Source organism: Spea bombifrons, chromosome 10 (assembly GCF_027358695.1).
Source record: "Spea bombifrons isolate aSpeBom1 chromosome 10, aSpeBom1.2.pri, whole genome shotgun sequence".
In the NCBI taxonomy this organism is placed as follows: Eukaryota; Metazoa; Chordata; class Amphibia; order Anura; family Pelobatidae; genus Spea; species Spea bombifrons.
This window is the reverse complement of record NC_071096.1, coordinates 30,167,043-30,189,006: the sequence shown is the minus strand read 5'-3', so window position 1 is coordinate 30,189,006 and position 21,964 is coordinate 30,167,043. Positions and strand designations below refer to the sequence as shown.

General features: G+C 42.7%; 1 protein-coding gene across 1 annotated transcript in view; it reads right to left on the bottom strand.

The window, feature by feature from the left end:
- Window positions 1-129: 129 nt before the first annotated feature.
- Window positions 130-21,964, bottom strand: part of PIEZO1 (piezo type mechanosensitive ion channel component 1) — a 46,100-nt gene continuing 24,265 nt past the window's right edge. The window contains exons 6-51 of the mRNA XM_053449181.1: window positions 21,058-21,235; window positions 20,453-20,666; window positions 18,792-18,963; window positions 18,587-18,670; window positions 18,287-18,377; window positions 17,131-17,228; window positions 15,512-15,772; window positions 15,303-15,414; window positions 14,940-15,118; window positions 14,398-14,546; window positions 14,103-14,279; window positions 13,772-13,863; window positions 13,284-13,444; window positions 12,983-13,159; window positions 12,479-12,604; window positions 11,787-11,987; window positions 11,346-11,550; window positions 11,143-11,247; window positions 10,860-11,013; window positions 10,343-10,586; window positions 9,915-10,011; window positions 9,591-9,759; window positions 9,264-9,353; window positions 9,086-9,162; window positions 8,767-8,838; window positions 8,346-8,446; window positions 8,153-8,261; window positions 7,829-7,900; window positions 7,398-7,570; window positions 7,179-7,306; window positions 6,878-7,084; window positions 6,440-6,698; window positions 5,975-6,163; window positions 5,476-5,644; window positions 5,263-5,368; window positions 4,938-5,085; window positions 4,642-4,856; window positions 4,284-4,442; window positions 3,741-3,888; window positions 3,023-3,211; window positions 2,822-2,914; window positions 2,497-2,669; window positions 2,128-2,250; window positions 1,876-1,955; window positions 971-1,169; window positions 130-648 (exon numbers count right to left, since the gene is read on the bottom strand). Coding sequence (XP_053305156.1) covers window positions 399-648; window positions 971-1,169; window positions 1,876-1,955; window positions 2,128-2,250; window positions 2,497-2,669; window positions 2,822-2,914; window positions 3,023-3,211; window positions 3,741-3,888; window positions 4,284-4,442; window positions 4,642-4,856; window positions 4,938-5,085; window positions 5,263-5,368; window positions 5,476-5,644; window positions 5,975-6,163; window positions 6,440-6,698; window positions 6,878-7,084; window positions 7,179-7,306; window positions 7,398-7,570; window positions 7,829-7,900; window positions 8,153-8,261; window positions 8,346-8,446; window positions 8,767-8,838; window positions 9,086-9,162; window positions 9,264-9,353; window positions 9,591-9,759; window positions 9,915-10,011; window positions 10,343-10,586; window positions 10,860-11,013; window positions 11,143-11,247; window positions 11,346-11,550; window positions 11,787-11,987; window positions 12,479-12,604; window positions 12,983-13,159; window positions 13,284-13,444; window positions 13,772-13,863; window positions 14,103-14,279; window positions 14,398-14,546; window positions 14,940-15,118; window positions 15,303-15,414; window positions 15,512-15,772; window positions 17,131-17,228; window positions 18,287-18,377; window positions 18,587-18,670; window positions 18,792-18,963; window positions 20,453-20,666; window positions 21,058-21,235 — 6,975 coding nt within the window. The 3' untranslated portion in view covers window positions 130-398. The remainder of the gene's footprint in view (window positions 649-970; window positions 1,170-1,875; window positions 1,956-2,127; window positions 2,251-2,496; window positions 2,670-2,821; window positions 2,915-3,022; window positions 3,212-3,740; window positions 3,889-4,283; window positions 4,443-4,641; window positions 4,857-4,937; window positions 5,086-5,262; window positions 5,369-5,475; window positions 5,645-5,974; window positions 6,164-6,439; window positions 6,699-6,877; window positions 7,085-7,178; window positions 7,307-7,397; window positions 7,571-7,828; window positions 7,901-8,152; window positions 8,262-8,345; window positions 8,447-8,766; window positions 8,839-9,085; window positions 9,163-9,263; window positions 9,354-9,590; window positions 9,760-9,914; window positions 10,012-10,342; window positions 10,587-10,859; window positions 11,014-11,142; window positions 11,248-11,345; window positions 11,551-11,786; window positions 11,988-12,478; window positions 12,605-12,982; window positions 13,160-13,283; window positions 13,445-13,771; window positions 13,864-14,102; window positions 14,280-14,397; window positions 14,547-14,939; window positions 15,119-15,302; window positions 15,415-15,511; window positions 15,773-17,130; window positions 17,229-18,286; window positions 18,378-18,586; window positions 18,671-18,791; window positions 18,964-20,452; window positions 20,667-21,057; window positions 21,236-21,964) is intronic.

Here is a 21,964-nt window from a genome sequence, read left to right as displayed (position 1 = left end):
GCAGTCAGGTGGTGTAATGCTGGAACATCCGCACGCAGTTTGTTTCCCCCAGAAGCTGGATCTTCTAACATGAGCAGCATATGTGTATCTCGTGAACGTACTTAGCGATATCCAATGTTCTAGGAAAGGAAGAGTCCTGTCCTTTAAGCTGGACCTTTACTTGCCAGTAGAGGGCAATCGCACAGGGCTATATAAATCCTGTCCAGGCCTTTCTTCACATCGGATCAGTAGTGTGCCTCCGTTCTGCTGAATACAAACTTAGCATATAAATATTTGTAGTATTAGAGACGTGGCCCATATCACCTGTTTGGATCAAGACTTCCTTGAGTTCAGGTGGCTCCAGCGTATAAAGTTTAAGTACAGGAGTCCTCTCTTTGCATATGGGAAGTTTGCCATCCTCAGTCCTTCTCTATTGTCCATTTGATCATGGTTTCCGGTGAGCGGTACAGGAAGATAAGTTTGGCGTACAGCTCTTCCTCCAGCTCCAGCTCTCCGCGTTCTCGCACCACGTAAATATCCTGGCACAGCTTGAGTATCCGATCCACGCAAGGCAATTCCTCAAACATGATAGAGTGAGATATCTCACTGAAGAAACCTCGCACAAACTTCCCAATGACCAGAACAATTGAAACGTATAGACCCATAATCCTGCGCAGGAAGGAAAGACGTTCAGTAAAGTTCATCCCTCTTCCACAAATTATAAATCCTGCTTTTATCCATTTGCTTATTATGTCTTAACTATAATACATCTACACTTACTACAGACAGAAGGAACATTAGCAAATGGCTTTATGGTGGGATTTTTAAATGCAGCATTAATGATTTAGGAAATATTTGCAAATTATTTATTTCTCATGCATTATTCCAGTATAGGAATTGGGAAGTGGAAGGTATAAGAAAAGTAAATACATCTGAGACGAATTAAAATAGCTTGGCGGCCAAGGTGTTTAGGTGGTCGCTGCGGACGTACCCGTATCCGGCGAGGAAGCCCAGGCTGGGAGGGCTGACCTTGTCGTTGAAGATGACCATGGGCAGAATGTTGCATTCTTCATTCTCACAGTCTGCCAGCTTGATCACCCACCACTCCACAAAACTACTACTGCTGTTCCCCGACCCAATCCTTTTCCGGTTTAACTGAACCTCCACGTCCAGGTAGTTCTCTTCCTCATCTGACCAAAGATTTAAAGAATAATAAAAAATGTATTAACCAGTAATCTTTACTGACAATACCTAACCCTCTAAAACTTACCCTTCTAGTCTAGCAGTAGGGAACTATCATTGTTACATTTATGACTATGTGACTTTTCTCTGGAAGTTGCCTCATATGCAAGCGATCATTCATTTGGTATTTGTAACACAGCTAACATTGTAACAACATTTACAAGTACAGCGACTGTTGCAGATTTAAAACCACAGACATATTTGTAAATAACATAATGATCTAGCAATCATCCAGTGTCCATGGTGATTGCTCCATGTTAAGAATGAAATAAAACAATATAACTCAGCACTATCGATTGATGTAATTATTCCACCCCACGGCAACATTTCGATCCAACTGCAAAATCTCTTTCAAGCAACATATTTAGAATTCTGCTCAAGGAGGATTTAATACAATATTCTTTTTGATGGTACTGGCACTAGAAGGCACACTCTTTCTTGGAAGCATTAATGCACTAAAGCGAATACTATGTTGTAAAATATTGTGCTGAATCCTTATATATTAAAGCCCAATCAATACTATTTTACTCCCTTTCGGACGGCACAGACACAGTGGATAAGACAGTTTGTGTTAATTATGATAATTGCCTAATGTGGCATTACCTGATCCAATAATTCACGTTATTCCGTTACACTGGGTTCTGTTTAACTCACCTGGCTGCAGCTGCTTCACTGGATTGGCTTCCGGACCATTGGGGGCTCGGATATATTTTGGAAACAAGTGCGGCACAGAGCTGGAAAAATATACAAAGTCACACACTGGAAAGTAACTGTGTGCCAAATCAATGGACGATCTAACAATCTAGTTGTCAACATAGCAAGCGGCAGAATATAACTTCACTTTCACAGTTAGGTTAACTTGTGTGTGTGTGGTTTTTTTGGACATTAAAATGCAGATGGACTCACACTGGCGTGTCTCGTTCCCCAAGCAAGAGATCTGCCAACTCCTTCCGCACAAGGCTTCCGGGCTCCAGGTCCTTGGTATGTTTTTCAAACGTGTGCTCAACGGTCCCCCCTTTTGCTAGATCTCTGTGAATGAAGAAAGTCCAAGTTTAGCAGGTAGTCTACCTCCTTTATACTACACTGAATTACCATCAAGTTAACTATGAAACAGATAAAAATAACCTTAATAGGGAAAACCACAAAGTTTCTCGCCTCTGTTTTCTAGTCTTTTAAAGGGTAATTTATGCGAGTTCTCTGGCTCTCTGTTTTCCTTGCAATTTGCCTCGGCAGTGGATTAGCATATCTGTTTGTGCCCCCTATTCCGTTACTAACCTTTGGAAATTCCAGGTGAATCGCAGAGTTATATCGGATGTTCCGTTTTGGAGTTCCCGTCGCATCTGTTCGCGGCTTGGAGGGCTGATTCCCCACAGGGAACCTGAGCTCCCTTCAATTCGAGCCGTCACGATGTCCTCAAAGCTGTACAAGGAAATGAACTGCATGGCTATCTGCGTGGAGACAGAGAAACTCAGTAACAAAAACTCCCTCATAGCCATTGTGTGAGAGGGTACAGGTGTATTTCCATTACATTCCCACCAAATCTGCTTTTCATATTACCACACATTCGAGTCAGATGTCTTTACAAATCAAGAAAACTCACCGGCTGTCTCTCAAATTGGTAGGTGAGGGCTTCGTATTCCTGCGGGGTGAACTGCTGGATGGACTGCTGCTGGGCACTCATGGTGAAGAGGGGCTGAGAACAGAGACAAGCAGAGATGTGGCCGCTTTAGCACCTTATGATATAACCCCACTTTCTTTTCACACCTTGCGGGTTAAGCTATGTTTAGACCCTCTTTCTTACCTCGTAACCCCCAAGTTTTAAGGTGATCGTAACATCAATAGGGTGGTTGACCACCCCTACCACAGAACGCACCAAGGACATAAAAAGAAGGGGGAACCAGATGATGCAGATGAGGAAGAGGATTATCAGACCACCCATGCCATATTTCACCATCTTCTTCTTCTTCTGTCCTTTAGGTTGGGGGTATTTCTAGAACAGGATACATAAAAACACATCAGCTAAAGAAGGCATGACTTATAGAAGACATCTCCGCTTGAGGTGACATCCCATGCTGCTGGAGATCATTGTGTTAATCATCATGATGCAAGCATTAGAATTTGGGTTTATTTTATGAAAAAATTTATTTTCTTTAACTAACTAAAACATGGAAAAGGCTTTGTGGCTGCTAAGCTAGAAGGAAACTGGCCTGGTAAAAATGGTAATATACAATGTGGCAATATTCTAGCAAAATGTCCAAAACATACTCGCTTGACCATATAACTAAATAATAATAATAATAAAAAATAACTATACAAAGCCCGTGTCATGTTGTAATGTATTGAAAATATTTCAGAGCTGGCAGTAACCACTACAAGGCTCCCAAACAGGCATACAGTCTAGTGATCTGACATTATAAGTGATGGTTAATAGAAATTTGGGAGAATGCACTGTAACCGTAATAATAAGTAGATATTGACAAATAATCCGAGTTATTAGGTAGGAAAGAGTAGGACCTCACCTTTTCGGTCTCACGGCTGCATTTGATGATAAAGATATTGGCGTAAATGTCCTCCACACACATCCAGTTGGAGAGGGAGAGCGTTGTGTCTGTCCATACCCAGTCCATGACAGCTCGCAGCTCCACCAGGAAGGGCACCAGACGGAACCTGAAATAAAGGCACACGGATAGTGCATTGCCAGGGCATCACCGACTTATGTCCTACCTGGACTTAACAAGTCCAGACTGCAATGTATCCATATATACTTCATCTGCTTGTGCATGTTCACGTCCACACTTTAGAACTGCTGCAAACCTTTTAACCCCTTAATGACAAAGCCCGTACATTTACGGGCTCAAAATGCATTGTTTTCAATGGGTTTAGGGACTGCCCATTGTCCTTAAGGGGTTAAATATACGATTCACAACATCGCAGGGAATTTAATGTGCATGTAACTGTGCCTTGACATTTGCAATAATGTACAACATCCTGGGCAGTGCTCATTGAATGGCTTAGGGTGAGCAACACAAAGAGTTAAACTGTAGCGTTATCCATGTGCTCACCCCTGGAAGAGGAAGAGATTGACGTGGTTGTATTTCTTTGTCAGGAAGTTTCCAAGGATCCGAGTTGGGTACCCGCAGCGGATCTGGTACGCAGAAAGGGCAAAGTAGATGCACTTCACAAAATACCACAGCTGAGCCACCGTGTTCTGGCTGAACATCCTGCAGATAGAGAAGAATCCACTAGTCAGTCTAACTGCGAAATCTGATTCTGCTGTTTTATGTCCACGCTAACCATGAGGTGTAACTACAACTATGCAAACTCAGATTAAGCACACATTAATCGCAGTGTTTTGTGATACGCGGATGTGACTTTTCTATAGAAGCTTGTTGGATCCTACGTTAGATATAATGACATTACCTCTCCGTGACGGCCGGTAGAATGAAGAACATCCAGACGTGAATGCCGATCACCAGAATAACCTGGAAGATGAGTTTTCCGAGAACGGTCTTTCGCAGGTAGAGCGCTCGGTCTATCACCATAGTGGAGAACTGGATGAGAAGCATGACCAGGAAAGCTTCAGGGACCTGGTCATCCGAGAGCGATGAGGTGATGTCCGCAGCCGCCGAGTATTTCTGGCAGGGGGAATATTCCATAAGAAGAGATCTACGAGTAGTTCCAAGCTAAATCCTGTGCTTAATCTAGAGAGGACTTACTCCGAACGCCCAAAATCCAAAGACTATGATCACAAAGTCAACCACATCCGCCAGGAACATCAAAGCATAGACATCGGTGGCAGCTCGGTACGGGGTGTGCAGAATGTCATGAAAGAAAGCTCTGATGGGCTGGTATACTCCCTGCAGACTGCAATACAGACATAGGGTTACCACAAAACGGAACCAACAGACACCAGATTAAATTATTTTCAGGACCCACAGACAGGGAACAGAACCTTACATATCGATGATGTTTTGAGATGATCACACATTGGTCTTAGTTCTAAGACTATTCCCTTACCCCATCACCCACCACAGGACTCACGTGCAAAGAAAGACATTTTTCACTTTAACCCCCATCATCTTGACTCTGACGGCAGCTGGTAACTTCTTCTTCTTGTCTGCCTCTCGTGGCTTCTCCTTTGCCAAATCTGAGGGGAAAAAATAGTGGAATAAAAATGAGTGGCACATAGACTTACGGGTAAAGAAAAACTTTACAAACAAAACCTCAGAATAGGCTTCAAGGCAGATCCCTCACCTTTGTCAGCCTCGCTGCCCTGGGACTCCCCTCTCTTGCGCCGGCGCAAGGTGGAGTTGCTGCTTCCTGCGGGCTCTGGATCCTCTGACGCTTGGATTTCCGGTTCACATTCCTTAATGAGAGGTTTCTCTCCAGGATTCATGTCCCTCCGATCCCACAGGCCATAGCTCTGTAAACAAAGGATAGTGGGGACACATAGTATGGGTTTCAAGAGTGTAAACAAACATATCTTGGGCTATCGCACACAACACAGATAACAGTCTACAAAGATCTATTTACTTATGGTTGATAAACCATTTATAGTTTTTCTTCGCGAAAGGTACAGACATAACAATATATTAGTGATTAACAGACCATCATGGTATACTATGTACATGGCTTTTTGACATTTTTTATTTACAGAATATAACAGATACATCTTCTTACAGCAGTCTAAAAAGTCATACACCTTAGCATACAAACGATTTTTAACAAAAGGTGTCGCAGCATTCATTCTTACCATGAGCAGGGACCGATGAAAGAAGAGCGTCAGTAGTTGTACGAGGTCATACTTCACATACGAGTCGCTCTTCTCAAGTCCGAGAATGCGTGGGGGGAAAAACGGCTTTCCCTCATTACGCACCAGCACCGTGTAGCTGTTCCATGGGAAAAAACCAAACTGGAAGAGGTATTTAACCACCACCATGATCTGTGGGAATGAGAAAACTTGTAATTGGAATCAAGTGGGACTAGAGGACAAAAATAAGTAATTGGCAGCCAGGCAAGCAAAATATATTGATTTGTCTTAAAAACAGACCTTATTAGCTAATAAATAACACATTAGTAACATCTAGACTGTTGGGGAAAGATTTAAGCTATATATACTGCATGTGTGTGCATGTGTGTGCGTATGCGTGAGAGATCACTCTCCCTACACGTGTAAAGTCTACTGGTTACCAAGCTTCTATAGATGTCTTTGACGTACCTCGGTGAAGATAATGGCCGTCATCCAGAAGCGCTTGCTGGGTCGGTGGACTGACAGCATTGCCCACAGGAAGATGAGGATGGGCAGGAAGAGAGAGATCAGTGAAGCGCTCACCATGTTGTTGAGGATGATGATAAAGTAACAGAGCAGCTCAGAATGACAAGCCACAAAGTGATAGAGCGCCAAGAGCAGTTTCAGAAGCCTGTTCTGAGACTGGAAGAACTGCTGGGACTCGGACAGCTCCAGGAAACTGAGGGGCCTGCAAGTAGGGAGAGCATGATCTAAAGCAAATTCACCAAAAAACGTATCTTCCACCTAAATATTTCTACTTTTTTATCTGAGAAACTGAAAGTATGAGGGGAGTTTCCCTCTGACAGATATGGTGCAATTAATCCCCCCCCCCTTCATGCGTACTGCCCTCTGCGAAGTGCTCTATACCTATAAATCAGCAGTTCACTGGCGGTTCGGCAGCGTTTCGTTGGCTCGATTTCCTGCGATTCCTCTATGGACATGGGGTCTTCCCAGCCCCCGGCCCCAGACACCTGCTCCAGGCTGTTGTTAATGGTGTTGTACCCCGTTGTAAGCGGAGTGGTGATATCTGTGCAGTCTGCCGTGCTGCTAAGGACCTCTTCTTCCTCACAGCCACTGCGGGAAGAGAAGATTTTATAACACCATCTCCCCTTCATTGGTTTGTACTGTAGGGGTTTTGGCCACCTGTACATAAACATATGCACCTCACCTGCTGTTTTGGGACTCTACTCCCTTGTCTAAAGTAGGCACTGTGAGTAAACTAGAGGAGCCAGGGGTCTTCCGGTCCGGCCCGGTCTCAGAGAACGAATCGAGAACCCTCCGGGTCACTTGTTCCCCCTGAGTTGGATTCAAAAGCCCCATTTAACTCACAGAAACAATATGCCAGGGTACCATTTCAAATCCATCATGATGTTATCACAAGTCTTACCTTAGACAGCTTCTGTGTCAGTATATACCGCTCTACCCACAGCACCGTGGACATATCCACATACTGCTTGGTAAGAGAAGCCAACCAGTCTATTAGTCCATCCAACATGGCAAGCAGCAGAACCCAGATGAACTTTAGGACATCAAGTATGCGCTGCATGACATTGCTGCCACCTGCAGGAGGTGGAAGAAGTTAGGTAAGGAAGGGGGCACACATTCTTTAAGACTATGATGGGAAATAAAAAGAAATAGGTATAGATAATCCCAAATACAATGGCAGCCACCGACACTATGGTTTATTGCTTGATATGCACTTAAGATTCTAAGACTGGCTACAGGTTTGTTTGGTTCAAGGTTTTAACCCTATGACCATGAAAAACCAAAAGAATAGGCTTGAACACGATTGTCACCCAGGTGCTTTGCAATCCCTACCATGTTTCTCCTCCATAACCACATCCTCAGCGTCCATCTCTGCCGGAGACTCCTGTGTGACCTGCTCACCATCTGAAGTTAAAGTAAGACAATTGAAGTGCTAGGTAACATCACTCCAGCGTTAAAACAAGACAAAACAGTCAGTCTATTCAATAATTGTGTGTAATTACAGTGGTCCGCTATTCATTAACCAAGCTGACATACTGGATGTTTCAAATACTGCTTACAAGAGGAAGGACCTGGCCAACACCATTATGCTAATTTATCATCCCAAAGCCACCATGGAGGGAGTGGAGGGGTGGGCAAACAGCTCAGTTTTCTAACCTTTCTTTCCTTCCGTTCCAGGCTCCCCAACTGCAGCCTCCATCTTCTGCTGATGTTTTCTCTCCTTCAAGGCGGATTTGGCATTCGTGACCCAGGCCTGGTAAGCCAGCTGTATAGATCCACAAGTGTGTTATGTTGGGAATGTGGTGTGTGTTCATTAAAACTACAATAAAATAAAGGCTTGCGTTCTCACCTGGAAAGCACTCTGCTTGGGTGGCTTCTGATCTTCCTGAACCAGCTCATCTTCCTCCTCGCTGTCAGATTCAAACAGGTAGTAGTCTCCCGAGTGCAGTACTGCAAAATGGGAGGTAATACAAAAAAAAAAACAAGAAAATCAAAACAGAGGATGTGTCAATAATCTGGTAAAGTCAGAGGGCTGCAGCAGTAAACAGGAATCTCATGCTATTACCACCACTTTTACCAGCGCAAGAAGAGAATACAGGCTAGCGAATGGTCAAGCGCCAGCAGCATCTGCTCCACAGGAGCTATGGCTACGTTGTGGTGATTGGGCTTAGCGCGTCTCAAAGTTTGTAGGCAGCAGCAGACGGATCATGGATCCTTTTTTTTCATGCTGCCAGCAAATGACTGGGGATAGCATAACAAAGGTTTTCTACCTGATGCGTGGTCTAACCAGGGACGGCTCCAGTGGATCTTTCTTTTCTGTCCTTTCCGACCTCTTGACTCACCTGGAAAAACAAAAGTAGGACATGAGGTGCTATGGAATTAACAGTAGCAGGATGAAGACTAGTGCGCTGCCGCTTAGTGAAGGAGGCAGATATAGTTTCTATACTCTTTGTTACAATCAGCATAAGCAAATGTTTAATAAAAATATAAGTGATTTAACAAAAGACTACCAGTCTAAAAAGCTCATGCCTGACAAAGAACTGGAATTCTTTTTTTAATTAAAAAACAAAACAAAAATAATAATGTTACCAGATTTGTCCTGGTCAGTTTCACTCTGCCTCCTGCCCTGGTGGTACTTCTCCTGCTTTGCTCGTATCCTCTCCATTCTGTAAGACAGAAGTGATGATACATAGTGATTGACGTAAGCTTTTGGACCATTTAAGGTAAAGCAGGGTCCAGAGATTCCTATCATTGTCGGCGCTCTTACTGTTTCTTCAGATTTTTAAGAGATTTTCTCTCTGTCTCCTGGTGGGAATGCATGTTCTTCCGGATGCTGGCCATGTACAGCTCAAAACCTCTGCAAAAAAAGAAGTGTCCTGGTCAATGAAGAACTCTGATCATCAACTCTGCATGCTGTTAGAACTGCGGAGACCCCACAAGGCATTCACCAAATACAGTCCGATTTAAGACATATTGATTTTTTTTTTTACTGGGGTTTTACAGAGTAGATCTTTGTCGGTCACTTTATCGGAACACTAGGGCTTTAGTGATAGGAAACATTTTTTTAATTATATGCACACAAAGAAGGCCAGACCTGGAGGCCTGCAGAGAGCTGGCACGGAGGTCACACATAACATGCTGGAAGTATGAACTGAGGAAGACTCTTCTCTGCAGGAGGAGAAAGAAGAAGCAGATACTGTCCCAGATGATACCAGCCTCCTCCACAGGCAGGGAACAGTCACGGTCCATAGCAATATCTCTGGCTGCAAAACAAAAAAACAAAAATGTTCCTTTAAAGGGACAAAACAGTAAATCATCCTGCAGGTTATATTGCAGGTGCGTAAATTTCAGGCCAGCAGAGGTTTTCTGCACAGTACAAACTTATCCTTAAATTAACTCAAATTGAAAGCACACTTACGATTGTAGTATCCTTTGACGGTGCAGACCAGGCTGAATACTTGAATGACCCAACAAAAACTAGTCTGCATTTGTTGAACGAACACACAGGACAAAAGCTAAAGCAGAGATGAGAATATCAGCTGTTAGCCACCTTATACTTTATTACCTCTGAAGTAATGTATCATTTCAGGAATTGTATTACTAGCATGGACACAATGCGTTGGCCACATTTATACTGGTTAAATCATTTTCAAAGACAGCCTGAATAAACCATTATGAACAAAGCGTAGAACGTGGGTCCCATAGTGTCTTTAACTTACACGACCTATTCCATGAATTATTAATAACTGCATTCAAATTACTCAATTGTCTCAATACCCACGGGATGGGAAAACAGGGTGAAAAATGAAGTACCTCTCTGCAAAGATTTGCAGCACAATAACTCACCGACAGCATGTTCTTGGACAATATGACAGTGATGTTGTAGAGGATCAGGCAGTCCCACAGAACAAGCCTTGCTTTCACTGGCTTCCGCAGGAGCGCCGTGCCAAAAAGCAGAAGGTAGAAGCAAGCCATCAGGTATCCGAGACCGAAAACACTTATCCGGGTGGCACCCGTGACAAAGACCACAGCCAGAACAAACCAGAAGAGGTAACGGAAAACCACAACTTTTAGCATGTCCAGGTATGATCTACAGAGGCAAAAGTATGGTTGTAACATTAGTCAACACAATGGGAAATGAACAGGGAAGGCCAGGCAAAAGCTTACCAAAATCATACAGCAGATACTATCTCAAACAGGAGACTAAAAGATAGCTCACCGTTTTACATGCTGGGGGGGACTAATGCAAAGTAACGCTTTTGTTCTGCATTAATTGACAACTAACTTTACACTCACAATGGAATTGTCAATAGTTGCGGGGCGATATTTAGATATTATTTGTTTATTACAGAGGACGACCCACCTACAGTTGATGAAGTTGGGCACAGGGTTGGGCCTGTCCTTGGGCAGCTCCAATACTTCCATGTTCTCTCCAGCAATGGTGTACCACTCCTCCTTCTTCTCATTAACAAAGACTTTCCACTGCTGAGACACACAGAGCAGCAGCAAAAAGTCACCTGGAGGAAGGTAAGAATGTAAGAGATGGGGAAGCTGGGAAGACGCAGAGGCTCCGGAAAACCTCTAACTATTTAGCAAAATCTGCAACAACTAACCCCATGAGAAGCTCATAACCCGTTTACACTTACTGATCAGGTTGATCGCTTTAGGTGGGGAGTAGAAGTCAGGGAGATACATCCACTTTATTAGAGCAGAGTTAACAGGAACAAACTTATCCCATCTCCAGGGATATTCTGTAAACAAAGAGTAAAAACAGCTGGGATATCATCTTGCCACATATAATAATTTGTTGCCAAATATGACATTTCTGATACATTCCAAGAGGACTTACCAATGCAAAGGACTGGTGGCATACCCAGACACAGCAGGTACTGCCACAACAGGAAGAAAACCAGGAACACGCAGTACTTTGGCCATACTTTAGCAATGTTGACTCTGTTCCGCCGAGTAAGGATCACAATCAGCCAACAGCCATGGAGGATCACCATAAAATTCATTCTCTGGCCAATCACGTTCACCGTCATCAGGAAACAGATCTATGGAAACACAGGGACAACATGTAACATTTTAACAAGTCACCATGAAACTTCTAAAAGCATCATAGCAAGAAAGGTGACATTTGAGACTGCTGGCTTCAGCAGAGTATTGCTGGACCATCACAGGTCGGTTATCTTTACTAAATCACTAACATGCATCTGATGACGGTCAGGAAACACAAACTCCAGTGTCCACATTCTATTTCACCCTGAAACTTTTACTGAAATCACCTCACCTCCAAACCAAACTTATAGAAGAAATAGTTGATAAAGTATTTAATACAGCTCAGGAGTCCCTGGTCCAGATGGTCTCTGTATACATCTGGAAACACCGCCTGTAGGCGAGGCACCTCCAGCTGGTAACGTTTCCGGTAAAATGTCTGGTGACGATATACTATGGCCTCAAACACCAACAGCAGGAGAATTTGAAGATGATTCTGAAGGGGGATAACATAAAAAAATATTTTTGCATTTTTATTACAACACAGAAAATGTTTCTGCAATGCTAACGTGATCCGGTTAGACTACAGTAGGTGGAAACTGAGCTGCAATAGTCTGTTTACCAAAAACACCCAACTGTATTCGTATTTATATATCATTATATACCTAAAAGTGCAACCATGAGGAATGTGTTGATGAATAAATTAGAATTGGCTTTAGCCTAACTCTTCTCTGTGTTATAGTTAAGAAGTTAGATAGAAGGTCAGAAAAAAAAGATTTAGTAAAATAATGGCTTCAGCGGTATCCACCATGACCAGATGGAAGAAAAGGCAATGCTGTTTCTGCTTCCAGGTATTAATCAGTGATCAGTTCTTTATAGTCACGGTGCACTGAGAGGAAAGGGCTATGTACTATTGCCTTTGCACAACCAAGGTTTCTTTTACATGGCTGGGAGACGTAGGGTGGTCACAGAGGGCTTTCCGTGTACCTGGATGTATCCCAGGTTTTGCTGACTTTTGCGTATTCCGAACCAGTTGGCGGGATCAATCGGTTCCCGATACAGGGAGGAATTCAGGACCTCTTCCTCCAGCAGATTGGTGGCATTCGGGAGAGGCTGTTGCCGAAGAGAAGAGGAGATAATTAACTCCTAGGATTTATCATGTTGACACGAAAACGGGTTAGCACATTTTACATTTTATAAACTTATTTTCCTATTCGTTTTGAGTGATTTTAAATTTGTGTAATTCCCAATCTTAAAATCTGACAAAATCAATAAATTCTTAAGAATTAGTGCATTTCTGGAAGAGGAAATGGATATACATGAAAAGAATGACTACACTAAAAGAAGAGCTTTTTGCCCCTGAACTAAGAATTCATGAATTCATGTTATGCCCATGGATATCTGCCCATTCATACAAGTTCACGCTGTCTTTGGGTGTATCAGATAAATGCGCCCCCAATTACAACCCAAAGTAATGCCGTCCTTCCTCACCAGTGTGCAGTTGTTGGAGTACTCCTGTGGGTTAACAATCGTTAGCTGGTACAACATCTTACAGACAATGATGACGGAGCTCCAGATAGTGCAGAGACAAGAAGCCATGTGCTGGAATCGGGAAAATGGAAGGGCAAAAGCCCAGAGTATCACAAACAGAAAATTCATCACGGAGATCTGAGGATGAGAAGTGAGTAAAGTGAAAATGTACTGCATCCTCCTCCTTATTTAGCAGTAACGAGGATGAGCTCAGATGACAATAAACAGCGTAGAGCCATACGCGACCATAAAAGATTCTCACCTCCTGAAGAGACACCCACACACTGTAAACAGCCACCAATTTCAGTACATGGAGTTCGAGAATCCTCCAGAGGAACACCTGGACCTTGTGCAGCAGCTCGGAGAATTTGTAAAACAAGACGGTGAGGCGCTGGGTGACCAAATCCCATTTACTCAGAGGAGCTGAAAGAGACAATGGGTTGTGATGGCTTATCTAATCAGTATGGCTCAAAATGCACAAGGATTCCTACCCAATGGAGCCACAAATACACGTTTGCTTATACCACTGTACCATGGTCAGCGACCAACACCCAGGGCGTGTGGATTGGAATCCGAGACGACACCGGTACAAAAACTGCTGCTTCCCCTTGAGATTTCAAGGCAAGCATTGATGAACAGTGGGAACGCATGGATTAATGGATGTAGCATTATCTCCTGCTATGTTTTGAAAAAAGTGACACTCAAGGCAAGCATCCAGTTTGCATTATCGGGCGTTTGGTCATAGCTCACCTTCCTGCGTGGAGCCTTCTTCTGGACACTCTTCCCCAGCACCCTCTTCACTGGGCATGACAGCTGCGTCTTCCTCCTCGATTGGCTTTTCGCTGTGAAACAGACACATTATCTACAAACCATCCATATTAAATCAGAGCTTTTGTATAGAAGTGGGAGTGAACCGTAGATTTGTTATGGGTAACATAAGGCCCATAGGCTTCCAGGTAGACAGCCCTAACAAACTGTTGTTGTAGCAAACCTTTAATGCCATTAGCACCCTGACGCAAGGATTATCCCTCAGCTGTGCAACTTTTCAAAAGGCCCATACAATTGCAAAAGTAATACTTACAAGCCATGGTAAATTTTGCTTTCAGAGGATGAGGCTCTTGTCAGGTCTGTGATGCGCATGAAGGGCCGGTGAAAGTAATGTAGTTGAAGGATACATGCCAAGAGGAAGAATCCTGGGATCAGGATACTGGTGAAAAGCTCAGACACACTGAACTGTTCAAGACCTATAGCACCTAACCTACATGACGAAGACAAAGAAGGAGAAGAGTTTGGCGAACGGTGGATGAGAGGAGGATTCCGCTATTGGGGTGATAAAGGGAAAATGGGGTTTTAGGCTTTAGAAGAACAAAACATACTGTTCATCGGAAAGCTCTGTCAGGTTCTTCCAGTACATGGGGAACTCTTCAAACTGGTAAGTGTAAATGGCAATGAGGACCAGCATTGTGTATGCCACCACGAGCCACCAGAAAAAGGTCAGCAGCTTCCTCCACAGTGAATAATACAACTGCACAAAAAACACCAGGACATCAGAAGTGCTGAAAAAGTAATATTTATAGTGAAGCAAACTACTAACTGCAAACTCAAAAGCATATAATCACCTATAGGAACCAAAGATATTAAAAGGTTTGAGCTACCTCGTGAAACTTGTAGCTCACCAGAAGTTGACCAATGTTTAACTATCTGGACGAGGCCTTAAAGGTTTTATGTAGTCCCTACCTAAAATCCCAATGTGCTCTGTTGTATCATATACCAATTTGGATAAGGTCAGGCTCCCAAGGTTATCCTACTTAATGTAGCCATTACCATTAAAATCCTAGACAACACTCGTTTAGATTGTGCTGTCCATTAAAACCAGCTTTTTACTTCTTCTCTTTATCCCCTGGTATACGTTACTTACCTGGAAGAACACAAGGCACAGGAGAAAGAGGAACATGTAGACAATCTTATATACCACAAGCCGTCCAGCAAAGCTGACCACTATGAACATCCCACCACACACGTAGATCCAGTATTTGGCATAGAAGCTCATCACCTGCTCCCCCAGGCATTTTAGCAGGTTCTTCTTCGGCGTTTGACCTGGGATGAAAGAAACAACTGAGAGATGCGGGAAACGCAAAAACAGAGCGCGGCCAATGAACGAGTTAATAGTCATACAATAAAGACGTTTAGGGTGAATGTCAAAATATGCAAAAAACCCAGAACCCTGTCGGAAAATGTGTGTGAAATGTGGCTCCTGACCGCAACCAGAATCCCTACCCACCTGCACTCGGCACCGTCACTTCCATCAGGGCAGAGGACACCCTTCGACGCTTCAGAAGCTTTTCTGATACAAACTGACGAAGCAGCAGCCAAAATGTCAAGGTGAGGAGAAGCTGAGAATAAAAGACAACGGACATTATTACAAATCTCTACCGGTTATGGTATTACGTATTTCCATAAATCACAACAGAGAAAAAGTGATGTTGTTACCATGGCTCCCAGATTGAGACAGGGATATTGCGCTCGCACCAGACCCAGCTGGGACAGCCTCATGAAGCCGATTTGGGTGGGAAGTTCAGCCTTCAGGTCCATGCTCCAGACGTACTGCAGGCTGCAGAGCGTTACACCGTAGAGGAGAATGAAGGGCGAGCAGATCATTGCACACTGACGTCTGCTGCGCACCATCCAGATGAGGCAAGCCCAGAGCAACAGTACAAAGGTCAGCCAGCTGTGGTATGTGATACTCCATACCTGGGAAGAAGACGGCACGTAGTCAACAACGAGAGCAAATTTATTACACCCCGCTTCAAGGGCTAGGCCCTGAACATCATCATTAGTAGCCTACGGCAGGAGATGCAGCAAATTATAGTTCAATAAAACAGAGTATAATAAGAACAAACAGCAGCACATATTAGGCGGCGTATTTAGAAAACATACTTTACAGATGTTATTTTGTTTATTTTTATTGATATTGTTTGTTAAAACATTTGTGAGCCTCTCTAACATGCAAGTTAAGCTATTGGGGACACCGACCTTTGGGCACGGTCCTGTCAATGTGTGATTGTTTTGGTTGTATCTCTGTTATTTTATTTTTTTTCTGCTCTAATCAGAATATTAATATATGTTTTGATGTATAAGTGATTGTGTATGCACTTAGTTGGTTACAGTTACAATGTAGGACCCCTGTTTTAAGAATATTATTGGGACTGTAATATTATATTATATTGACTTAAATAAAGTTGTAATATTTTGTGTTTTCATGCTGTCTGTGTAATACTTTTTTCTTAGTTACAGCCATGCATACCGACTGATATTTTAAATCTAAATGCCAAATCATGCTGGAAATGCATCGAATTTCATCAGTTTATTTTTTAACTCTCAAAGTCGAGTATGCTCCAGACTTAAGGCTTGGAACAGGGTTAGGCTGCTTAGTAAATTCTGGCTTTACAGGCGTATTTTCATCGTTGATGTCATCACGAGGCATCTGGTCAGCTGCATAGAGGACCAAAACTCCGTAGAAGTTTACATTAAATGTTTTCTCCGAGGCATTTGTACACGTGCCGCACGGGCTCTCCCCGGCTCTACTATTCTGGGCCTGGTGCCAAATTCTACACAAACAAGCCGTCCCCAGAACATCTGCCAGCTGCCGCGCAGGAGGAGAACGGGGCGCCATTTAAGCAATGCTGCTACCTTAAATCTCCCCTCCGGTGCTATGCGTGAAAGGCAAAATGTATCTATTGCACTGCTATGGAACGCCATGAATGTAATTACTACTGGAAACATTCTACACAGAGCTAAATGGGCATTGTACCAGGGAGACCCCCGAGAGGAAGGGGTAGCCTTCATCACATTTACTCTTACTTTATCTACAAGATGTATAAGCTACGGGATAATACATACATTGAGTTAAATCAGAGCACTAGTTACAGAGAGTTAATTAGAGATTCTAAATATTTAAAGGTGAAACCGATATGAAAGTTAACCAGGAGGCTTGGATTTCTATCTCAAACGGGGCAGAAAGATTAATACATTAAAGAACACGTGTACAGTTGTGCAAGTAAAAAAGGTATTTCAGTGACGCAGGCGGCAAGAAATACATTTTAATATACCATCATAGCAATGAGCGCGCACACGTAGCTCTGGCTCAGGATGACGTTACTCAGCAGGTGAAGCGGGGACGGGTCCTTGCTGTTCTCATGAGCGTCATCTGCAAAAAAGAAATTCAGAACCTTTGTGAAAAGGCCTTGAAAATAATTCATTTTCTGTTCTACTCCCCCAGCATTTCCAGCGCTCAATATCTCGGCTGTCAAATTCCAGCTGGGAAAGTTCAAGAATAACATATTTTGTTTCTAAGCCATTTCTGTGAATCACTGCATGGCAACCTCTGTCCTGCAAAATACTCCGAGAGCCGATTCATTTTACAGAAACTATTTCGCTTTATGAGAAAAACCAGACGAAGCGTCAGAAAACGGGTGGGCTTTTTTTGGTTCTATATGCATGCAACCTCTTTATTGCCCAGCAATTCTAGATTAACAACTGGAACCTACATATGTGCCCCAAAAGTTAGAGAAAAAAATGGAACAGGCATGTGAAATGACCCCTCTAAATTTGGGGTGTGAAAAAGCAAAGCGTAAGGAATGCATATCCTTAGGAGGGCCATTGTCTGCATTGTGAAAGACGGGATTTGACCTCAGGAGGTCGTCAGGCAGCTGATGGCCTTCGGTGATGTATTTGACCGGCACAGAGAATTCTCGCAGAACCGGCTCACCCAGTATAGTAAACACCGCTGTAGCTACAATGAAAGCAGAGAGAATGGAACCGCATTTCTCTCCCTTAAACCTACAGTGCGAATGTAGCCCCTGACATTACGGTTTTCAATTAGTAATATTTACTTAGCTCTATGAACATGTTGGGATGGCACCCTGCAAGTCTGCAGCTTTTGAAAGACGAGATCTGTTAAGGAGCTTTAGGATTCTGAAACTTGTATTGTCATTATTAAACTGTTTAATATCTGATTCCAAACTCCAAACTTAAAAAGGCTCTGTAGAGCGTTATTTCTACGGAGAAAGTTATTTGCACTTAAATTGCCCCGGTATGCATTCCTATACGCAGTATGACTGAGAAAAAGGAGTGTTTGAATGGATTCCGTGGAGATGTATTCTCTATAGGTACCACTGCCAAAGACCGGCATACAGCCAAATATAAACTGGTCACAAGTCCAAATGTGCGTGGCTTCTGGAGCGGAACCCAACACGAAGGTCGTACCTCGATGCTGGCGAGAGGGAGGCTGGAGGTCGTGGACGGTGCAGTCCTGCTGATCCCTTTCTGCCGCTGCGTCAGTCTTTGGCAACATAGGCTGATAGAGAAAGAAAAACAAACAAAAGGAGAGGAATAATAATAAATAATACTGGGTATAATTCTTCATTTAGACCCCAATGTCTACGTTCTATGAAAATTATACAAAACAAATATACAATACATAAAAGCAAATAAATATACAGGTCAATGAAATAAACGCTACTTTTTTGGTTTGTTTTTTAAAGGTGGAAACATAATTTCCCTTACCTTGGTCTCCTCGCCCATATTGTATCGCTCCATCTCTGCCAACTCCATTGTTTCACGCTCTGACTTATAGGGGCCACATCTTTGCTGCAAAGGGATATACATAAAGTCATATAAGAAGAAGAAGAAAAAAAACATGGTTGGGATGACAGAATATGTTTTTGTTAAAAGATAATGGCAGCTGATTCTATTTCCTTATCCCTCCTACCAGTCTTTTTTTGGAGGTCCTCAGCTTCAGCAGCGATATGACACAATAGTAAAGCATAAGCAGGATCCCGGGATTCACATAGACCGGCCAATCAAAGCTTTGATTCAGAGTGAGGTCATCAATGGTGCCTGTGCAGTTGTGGTGAATAATTATGTCATTCAGACCAAATAACCTGCAACAAATGAAATCATTTGTTTCGTTTCTCATTGGGTACCTACATAACATCCATTTGTATGGATAAACAAGAATAGATCTGAGATCTTTACTCAACTGATTATATATTTTATTCATTTTCCAAAGGTGAATGTCAAACAGAATTTTTTTAAAAAAAGTAAGAAGGGAATTAAAAACGCATGTTTTCACTTATTGATGCAATTAAATCAGCCGTGGGATACATAGATCATCAAAGAGCACACAGCAATAGCGGAGAGAAATGTATTCATATGAATAGCATGCTAGCAATAATTTGTGTATTTTATTTTTTGTGCTTGTCTTTTGTGAGGATTTACTTACATCTTTTTGCGATGTGATGCAATCACCTATTTATTTTGACTCTTCTGTGTAACTTTTAACACAATTGCAAGAAGACAGAGCCTCTTCCGGTGAGTTGACTTCAACAAATTAGGATTACTAAAATGCTAAAGCTATAATTATATTGTTTGTGGATTATCATTAGGGACGCGATTATCTTAAATTAGGAAGACCTGTATAAGGGATTGTATTGACAGAAGGGGGGATAGCTCCACAGCGTACCATCCGACAAATTATCTACAGATCATAAACCATTTCATGTATAGAAAAGTATTGGAGCCTTTCTGTTCCTAGAGACGGTATACCATACGAAACAGAAAAGCGGAGCATTTTGACTTTGAAAGACCAGTGTGAAAATTATTTATTATAATTATATATCCAAAAAACTCAACAATTATAACCTATTGAGACAGGACTTTAAAATCGGTCTTTTAAGACAGCAAAATAATTTCTTCTTTTTTTTTTTGTTAAATCAACCAAGGGAAGAAACACAATTAAGTCGGCTTCAGTTATCATTTTGTGGTTGGCTGATTAAGGCCACCGGAGGAAGAGATTAAACAATTAATTGACAGAGAGACACACCAAGAGAAGAAAGAGGCGCTGCGTGTTTATAGTCATGAGAAGTATGAGGCCAGTTCTACCAGTACCATCTAGGCAGCCAAAGTAACCGTCACAGACCTGTTTAAAAGAGCATATGCAAATATACCTTAGCTGTTACTCAAACGGGGAAAGCTGCCAACAGATCCTCTCTGAAAAATACTGTATCAACACGGCCAACCGCACAGCTGTCACTCATCGCACCAACACAGCCAAGCTGTTCCACGGCGAGCCGAGAATCTAAACTCAGGCCCTGTCTAATGGCTCCGGAATCCTTGTCAAATTGGACAGTCTTTGGCAAATGTGCGCTTAAAAGTTCCAGAATGTAACGGTCGGGGCATTCCGCTGCATGGCAGAACTGATATACAGACATACAGACATATACAGATTTGTAAATTTATTTTAAATATGGAGCGGTTTACAAACAAATAATGAAGTGTGCACGCAGAATCTTGCAAATTACACTCTTAAAAAGGTTTTGACTGCCATGCTGCATAATTTGAAAGCGGTGCTATCTATATAGCTATTCGTACCTGGCCCACAGGTGCTCAGGAGGAAATATTTGCTGGATGAAAGCGGTCTGGTAAATATAAAGGCAGATCGTGTGACCTCCGGCAAAAAATCCGATCATGACACAGAGCGTATGGAAGCCCAGGTGGCTCATGGGAAAGTGACATGCCCACCACGTGCACAGCCCAATAAAGACCAGGTAGTAGGCAGCCGAGAACGCAGAGGGGACAGTAATACCTGTGACGGTAAACGAGGAAAGGATGGTTAGTAAAAAAAAATGGAGCACGGCGATAACACAAACTAATGTGAAATATATACTGGAATAACAGCTATTTATATAATTACATTAAAAAACAGACCCATATTTCTGTACATAAATCACACAAAGGGAAAGGCAAGGAATCACAGTCCGGGTTTATCTTTTAGCCTTTGGAGAAATTACTATTCCTGTCGGTTATACAACTAGGGATACATGCTAACAGGTGAAGCTGTCCCATTTTTAAATTCAGCATGTCAGCTCAAGGCAGCACTATTGCATGTCATAGCTATATATCACTGCACTAGTTTCTGTAGTTTAATTTATTAGGTCTTACATACGCTTAAAAATTCTAGATGGGCGAGATGTTACCTGCGAGAGCTAATAGCAGGATGGCTAAAGACTTCCCCACGGCCTCCAGGAGTCTGTGCGCTGCCTCTTTGATCCGTACGGCCAGAGCCTCGTCGTATGGCGTTGTCTGGCTATCCTCCTCTTCATCGGCATCTTCCCGGCTTTCCTGCTGTCCGCTCTCTGCCCCCTCCTCTTCCAGCTGTAATGGCAAGCGATATGGAGATTATTTTACTATTTAATCTTTTTATTAAAAGTTTTCGACGTGACCACAAAGAAAAAGATTCAAAGAGAACAAAAAGGGAAGTACCGAGATATCCAGAGATTTAAAAAAAAAATAATATGCATTTGGGATTGTGACACGGATAAGAGAACAAATTAAAACTGCATTGTTAGAGAGACCCATGGAACCAGTTTTACAAGGAACCCATCCAACAGGGACAAACAGCTTGCACTCGAATGCACCGCAAGCTGGGCAAATGTGCAGCTCTGCCGAGAATCATCCATGACCAGCGCCACTACTCAGTCAACAGCACAGGGGCCACGGTGAGCCTTCTGCAAACACTGGCTTTCCAAATCATAAGCAGGCACATCTTCTCACCTAGTCTGCAAATAAAGTAAATGCCACCGTGCTTTACGGGCAAATAATGTTTGGCTTTTTTAAATTTGGCTAAACTTAAATTCAGGTTATTAGAGTTCACTTTTCAGCAGAGCTGGGAAAACATAATGCTTGTTCAAACTATTTCTGTGGTGTGCTCTGAAGGACCAGGTACACGGTAATTCTAAACGCCTTTATACCACTTTATAGGACAAAAACAACTTACAATTATGAGAATCCCCTTCAATAATGCCTCTATTACACCGACCAGGAGGAAGAAAGAGGCCGGATGGATATTCTAGACCCTTAAAGTAGTCATCTTAATAAATATAA